The sequence below is a fragment of the Thalassophryne amazonica genome, chromosome 17 (genome assembly GCF_902500255.1).
Source record: "Thalassophryne amazonica chromosome 17, fThaAma1.1, whole genome shotgun sequence".
NCBI classification, from domain to species: Eukaryota; Metazoa; Chordata; class Actinopteri; order Batrachoidiformes; family Batrachoididae; genus Thalassophryne; species Thalassophryne amazonica.
In genome coordinates, this window is record NC_047119.1 from 31,269,683 (window position 1) to 31,277,454 (window position 7,772).

Below are 7,772 nucleotides of genomic sequence, written 5' to 3' on the forward strand. Positions count from 1 at the left end.
GCACAGGACAATATTTAATATTTTAAAGAATTTATCAGCTGATATTTTCACAATATAGCAGTGCATACCTATTCCAGCTCTGTGTTCAGTATATTTGTGCTCCATGTTCCATATAAAAATTCTAAGCAACAAAGATAAATGTGTTGAGAACAACCTGGCAGTTTATTCCTCACTTTCTGAGAGAAAACGTTACAAATATGGATTTAAAAATCTGCCAAATGCTACATCCGTCCCCTTTTTTTTTAAAATTTACTTTGAAGCTTTTAAATGACTAAAATGGATCACCTGAAAGAAAATGTTAAAGAACATTTTGTTGTCACAAAATGTCAGTCAGAGGTCAGACAGTGGGCTGACCTTTGACCTGACTGAGGGATTGTTTTTGACTTTGACACACCTGCACAGCTGAGGAAAGAGGCGGAGCAACATTGGAAAGGCAGATTTTCAGCGTCACATTCCACCTGAAATGAAAGTCACAGCAGGTCAGAAACCCAGAAGAGCTGCAGTCGATATCTGATTGTCTCTACCAGCTTTAATTCACCAGGTTTTACTCAACAACTCAGCAGTCTCTGTCAAACACCGGTGAGTACAGATGACAACAGTTAGGTCCAAATGTATTTGGACATCAAGAGAGTTTGTGTTATTTTAACGGTCTGTCACATGTTGCCTGTTCAAGATCATAGTTTAATGTAAGGCTAATCACTAAAGTGTAATTATTCTTGTAAAAGCATAGTGTGATACGATTCTCACAATAAGATACACGACACACCCACTGTGCATCACGACTCAGGCAAATGACACAAAAGAACAGTCTGGATAAATCCAGAACAATAACATCAGACATTAATCCAGGATGTCAATGTACCAAAAAAAGAAAAAAAAAACAATCTTGAACAAAGACTTGTGTTTTATCCAAAAATGTCAGCAAAGTCATTTGAGAACACGATAGCGTGAGTTTAAAATGGCGCTTGGGAATGCAGAGGCGCTGGATTGACAAGTTGCTTGAACATCCTGGAAGTCTGCTGTTTGGGCTCATTGTGTTTTGATGTCAAGTTCAACAGTCATGCAGAAAATAATTTTGAGGAAACAGTGATGGTATGTAGTCACTGCAGTCACATGATGGACAGATAACATATCAGTCACCATCACTCCAGCATATCTTTCACAGCCAGCTTTACAAGAAAAGTCTGGAAAGGCAATGAGAGCATTTATTGTCAAAAACATGAAGACATTTTATTTACAGCGGGTCAATAGTTTACATACACTAAGATAGCTGCGTCTTTAAAACAGCATAGAAGATTCTACAAAATCTGAGGTGCTCCATTTCATTCATAGCACTCCAATCTACTGTACAAAAAACAGAAGAAGTTTAGGACTGTACAAAGTTTACAGCATTGAGGATGAGTGACCAACTTAATCCCCAGGAATTACCAAGATTTTATTCCAAAGGTCCAGCAGAACTGCCAGGGTTCCATATTTTGTCCTGCATTTACACATGTGGTGGTCATCATGTTTATCCAGTGCATTTTTATTTATTTGTTTATTTTTTATAATTATTTTTATCCAAAAATAATGAATTGTGTATTATGTGTATTGCTCTTTTGTTTTCTTTTGATATTAGGGATTAATAAAGTACACTGCTGACCATAAGAACAAACACAAATCCATGCATTGTTTTATGAAGACAGATCCTCATATTATGGCCAAGATGATGTTTTTATTGACCGATACATATAAGTAAACTTGGGTGGGCATGAGGGACTGTTAATCTGAGTGAAGGTAGGGTAATGTTCACTGGTTTGTTGTTTGTAATATCAGTGGTTCTCAAACCAGTCCTCAAGAACCACCTAATCCACACATTTTTCCTTTCTCACCACTCCACCACTTGCTGATTAGCTCATTCAGGTGTTAGTACTTGATTGGTAGCACAAATGAATGAGAGTTACACATACACACACACACCCTCATCTTCAACCGCTTACTCCAATTAAGGGTCGTGAGGGGCTGGAGCCTATTCCAGCAGTCATAGAGCGTGAGGTGGGGTACACCTAAAAGTTGCAGCTCTGGGTATTGTTGGTAGTGCTAACTCTGTATCATCATGACAAACTCATAAATGGATAAACAGGCAAAGTGATCTGATATTTACCTGTGATCTGGGTCTCTGTGCGTGGATGGTTGTGTGTTTGTGGCCATCACCACAATTCGGTTTTGGGTGCTCTCAAGGGGATCAAGACTCTGGTGTTCTACACTCAACAAAAATATAAACGCATCACTTTTGGTTTTGCTCCCATTTTGTATGAGATGAACTCAAAGATCGAAAACTTTTTCCACATACACAATATCACCATTTCCCTCAAATATTGTTCACAAACCAGTCTAAATCTGTGATAGTGAGCACTTCTCCTTTGCTGAGATAATCCATCCCACCTCACAGGTGTGCCATATCAAGATGCTGATTAGACACCATGATTAGTGCACAGGTGTGCCTTAGACTGCCCACAATAAAAGGCCACTCTGAAAGGTGCAGTTTTGTTTTATTGTGGGGGGATACCAGTCAGTATCTGGTGTGACCACCATTTGCCTCATGCAGTGCAACACATCTCCTTTGCATAGAGTTGATCAGGTTGTCAGTTGTGGCCTGTGGAATGTTGGTCCACTCCTCTTCAATGGCTGTGCGAAGTTGCTGGATATTGGCAGGAACTGGTACACGCTGTCGTATACGCCGGTCCAGAGCATCCCAAACATGCTCAATGGGTGACATGTCCGGTGAGTATGCCGGCCATGCAAGAACTGGGACATTTTCTGAGTCAGGTCGAGACCCCGATGAGGACAACGAGCATGCAGATGAGCTTCCCTGAGACAGTTTCTGACAGTTTGTGCAGAAATTCTTTGGTTATGCAAACCGATTGTTTCAGCAGCTGTCCGAGTGGCTGGTCTCAGACGATCTTGGAGGTGAACATGCTGGATGTGGAGGTCCTGGGCTGGTGTGGTTACATGTGGTCTGCAGTTGTGAGGCTGGTTGGATGTACTGCCAAATTCTCTGAAATGCCTTTGGAGACGGCTTATGGTAGAGAAATGAACATTCAATACACGAGCAACAGCTCTGGTTGATATTCCTGCTGTCAGCATGCCAATTGCACACTCCCTCAAATCTTGCGACATCTGTGGCATTGTGCTGTGTGATAAAACTGCACCTTTCAGATGTGTTGTACTGCATGAGGCAAATGGTGGTCACACCAGATAGTGACTGGTATCCCCCCCACAATAAAACAAAACTGCACCTTTCAGAGTGGCCTTTTATTGTGGGCAGTCTAAGGCACACCTGTGCACTAATCATGGTGTCTAATCAGCATCTTGATATGGCACACCTGTGAGGTGGGATGGATTATCTCAGCAAAGGAGAAGTGCTCACTATCACAGATTTAGACTGGTTTGTGAACAATATTTGAGGGAAATGGTGATATTGTGTATGTGGCAAAAGTTTTAGATCTTTGAGTTCATCTCATACAAAATGGGAGCAAAACCAAAAGTGTTGCGTTTATATTTTTGTTGAGTGTAGATTAGGGTGTAGATGCTCACTAATTACACAACAGGCTCTTACTATCACTACTTGTTCATGTGTGGTTGTTTGTCCTTGTAAGTTGTATGGTTGGGGCCCCGTCTCCCAGGTGTCTCACTTCACAGTTATTGCCTTCGCCACTTGTCTTTCATTCTTGTCTGTCTTCATGTTGTTTTGGTGGTCGGCCTTTCCTGATAGAAGTTGTCGGTTGGCTTTGAGTAGGATGGTTTAGGCTGATCCGGAAGGGCGGATGGGGGTCACACATGCACACCACGTTCACTCACGCACTACATACCTTCTGTCTTCCAAGAATAAATTGCATATATGTGTATTAATGTACATAAATGGTTCTGCCAGTGTGGCATTTACCATTACTATATATGCAGACAGGGGTAAAAAACAGGTGAAGACCCTTGGGCAGGACCCTACTGTTGGGAAGGTGTCGTGACACGGACCCACAACAGGGGGCGTTAATGAATGGACAATGGATAAGCCAAAAAGTAACAATTTAATGTTGTGAAGTGCACAACGAAGTACAGACAATAACAATAGTGCGGAATGTCAATCGTACACAAGGTGGCGTGTGGCAGGCTCGAAGATAGAAGACGTCTGGTGATAGAAGAGCTGGAACCCACACAGCTTCTACCACCAACGGATCTGAAGAACACCGGAGCCGCCAAGCCCTGCGCCCCAGGTGGCCACTGTCTTCAGCAGTCAGACCCGGTAGTGCTGGCAGAGAACAGAAACAGTTTGATGAGTGTGAGTACGCACACTCAGTAATCCCACAGTCTGTGTTCAGTTAGGAGGGAGCACCTCCACCTCCAATCACACACTCGTGCAGCTCCTGTTTAACTACTTATCTGGTTTGGGGTGTGAGGCGAAGCCGTCGCAGTCCACACCAAACGCCAATACCGCAGAATAAGGACACCGTCACAGGAAAAACGGCTGCAAATGAGATCAGACTATTACACACGGTTTTTAGATTCAGCAGAGAAGTTACCTGTATGGTAGCTGATTTCTCGGCGGGGAGGTGGAGTTGCAGTCCGGCTTTTATGGTGGTTGACGTAGATGAGTGACAGCTGGTGGTGATGATGTGACAGCTGTCACTCCACTGGTTCCGGTGCCCTCTCGTGCTTGAAGCCCGCACTCCAAGCAGGGCGCCATCTGGTGGTGGTGGGCCAGCAGTACCTCCTCTTCAGCGGCCCACACAATACCTACATGACCTAGGTGGGAAGAATGAAGACTGAACACACCCCCCTTCTTAGATTTACTCAACAACCTAAGCTAACAGGCTACCCTTGGTTTGGATGTTTATTAAATCATATTTTTGGGGACTGGGGGGGGATTTTCATAACACATGGCTTTGGTGTGGGCATTAAAAATTATGATTCTTTTATTTTCTCAGTAATTGAGGGAGGATAGTTCTGAAGGCCTAGGTGTGAAATGCATGGCCCACCACTGATTGTAAGTGTGTGTGTGTGTGTGTGTGTGTGTGTGTGTGTGTGTGTGTGTGTGCGTGCATGTGTGTGGACACACCCTTAGATAGAACGTTTTCCTCTTTTATTTTAGGGTTACAAGAATGATAGTTTATAATGTTAAAATCAAAATAAGCAAAAATCTAATACCAGTTTTGTTTTGTTTTGTGTTCTCAGGGTGTGGAGATGTCTGAAGCCAACTTTTTGCTTTCTGAGTATCAGCTTTTGTGCTCCATTTGTCTGGAAGTTTTCACCAATCCAGTTGGCACACCATGTGGACACAACTTCTGTAAAAAGTGCATCACTGAATACTGGGACATTAATATTCCTTGCCAGTGTCCAGTTTGTAAAAAGATTTTCTACTCAAGACCTGAGCTGCAGGTCAATATTTTCATCTCTGAGATGGTCAATCAGTTCAAACAAAATGTGACTAGCAGCTCAGAGCAACGATCTGCTGAAACAGGAGAAGTTCTCTGTGACGTCTGTCCTGAAGCCAAACTAAAAGCTGTGAAGTCCTGCCTGGTGTGTCTGGTGTCCTACTGTGAGACTCACCTGGACCCTCATTTGACAATGTCAGGCCTGAAAAGACATCTGCTGATCGACCCTGTGGAGAACCTGGAAGGCAGAATGTGCAAGAACCATGACAAACTACTGGAACTGTTCTGCAAGAATGACCAGATGTGTGTCTGCATGCTCTGCACTTTTTTAGACCACAAGTCACATGATGTTGTTCCTCTGAAAGAAGAATATTATGGAAAGAAGGCTCAGCTTTGGAAGACAGAGGCTGAAATTCAGGAGATGATCCAGAAGAGACGACTGAAAATTCAGGAAATCAGTCAGTCAGTCGAGCTCAGCCAGAAAAATGCAGACAAAGAGAAATCAGCTGGTGTTCAGATCTTCACTGCTCTGATGGAGTCTGTTCAGAGAGGTCTGAACGAGCTGATTGAGAACATAGAGAAGAAGCACAACACAACTGAGAAACAAGGTCAACGGTTCATTGCAGAGCTGGAACATGAAATCTCTGAGTTGCAGAAGAGGAGCTCTGAGGTGGAGCAGCTCTCACAGTCTGAAGACCACCTCCACCTCCTCCAAGGCTTCCAGAACCTGAGCCCTACTTCACCTAGCAAGGACTGGACTGAGGTCAGAGTCCATCCACCATCATATGATGGGAGTGTGGTGAGAGCTGTGAGTCAGCTGGAGGAGACACTCAGGAAAGACTTGAAGAACAAAGTGAGTGAAGCTAAACTGAAGAGGGTCCAGCAGTATGCAGTGGATGTGACTCTGGATCCTGATACAGCACATCCCAACCTCATCTTGTCTGACGATGGAAAACAAGTACAACTTGGTGATGTATGGAAGAAACTCCCAGACAACCCAGAGAGATATTCGTATCAAGCCTGTGTTTTAGCAAAGCAGAGTTTCTCTGCAGGTAGATTGTACTACGAAGTCCAGGTTAAAGGGAAGACTAAGTGGACTTTAGGAGTGGCCAGAGACTCTGTCAACAGGAAAGGAAAAATCACATTAAGACCTCAGTATGGTTACTGGAGAATAGGTATGATGAATGAAAATGAGTACAAAGCCTTTTCTGACCCTCCAGTCCGTCTCTCTGTGAGGTCTCAGCCTGAGAAGGTCGGGGTGTTTGTGGATTATGAGGAGGGTCTGATCTCATTTTATGATGTTGATGCTGCAGATCTTCTTTACTCCTTTACTGGCTGCTCCTTCACTGAGAAAATCTACCCTTATTTTAGTCCTTTTCTGAATGATGGTGGCAAAAACTCCGCCCCTCTGATCATCTGTCCTGTCAATCACATTGAGTAACATGAATATTATAATTTACAGTAATCAAATCTGTTTTTATTTAGTTTTAACAGTTAAATATGGATGGAGATTCATGTTACACACACACACACACACACACACACACACACACACACACACACACACACACACACACACACACACTGTATTACAGTTAGTTTTGTAAATGCTATAAAGCATAAATGATACTGAATTCATAAAAATTTCAAATGATCAAACAGCTGTATTGCTCTATCCCTGTTAGGCAATTAAAATATTGACCTCTGAAAATGGCTATCAGCTTCTTTGTTTGGTTGGTATCTTTTTGCTTTCATCAAATGCAATAACAAATACACTAGAAGAATGGTCAGTGACACAGAAGTTTAGTTTTATTGGTGGCCCTAGTCAATGACTTCCTAGACTTGGCCATGCAGTAAAAGTGTTGAACTTGCCAAGACGTTCACTTGTTTCTGCAGGGACATTTATGTCTGTTGGTCCTCGGGTTAGGGTTAGAGATAGAGACACGCCCGGTTAAGAGCTGAGAGTCGTGAAGTCGCTGCACAGAGGGGTTTGGTAATGCTGGTATCACGAGATTGAAGGTCCAACTCTTCAGTATCCTGGTGCTTTTCATTTTACTGTATAGTTTCACAACCATACACTTGGATACTAACCAGTGACCAAAGGCAACGACTGTAACTGGTACTAGGTCTTTTCGGAGGATCCTTGAGTACAGCTGGAATGACTTTGTATCAGATCAGCAGTTACTTTGGGAAACTAAGATGAGAAGTATCACTTGCATTGTGACGGACCAACAGCTATGACATTTTTGGCCATGTGGTGCATTTCTCTGTGCATGATTCAGCATGTAGGTACCTTAGTGCTGAGGACCTCTGTGGCTGGAGAAGGCCAAGGGGATGCAAACATTTCATCTTTCTGCAGCAGAT

At 43.1% G+C, this 7,772-nt stretch overlaps 1 protein-coding gene across 1 annotated transcript; it reads left to right on the forward strand.

The window, feature by feature from the left end:
• Nucleotides 1-326: 326 nt before the first annotated feature.
• Nucleotides 327-7,137, forward strand: LOC117529400 (E3 ubiquitin-protein ligase TRIM39-like). Its single transcript, XM_034192168.1, has 2 exons — nt 327-579; nt 5,209-7,137. Exon 2 carries the CDS (start codon nt 5,218-5,220, stop codon nt 6,847-6,849), a length of 1,632 nt encoding a protein of 543 aa, XP_034048059.1. The 5' UTR covers nt 327-579; nt 5,209-5,217; the 3' UTR covers nt 6,850-7,137.
• Nucleotides 7,138-7,772: the final 635 nt, after the last annotated feature.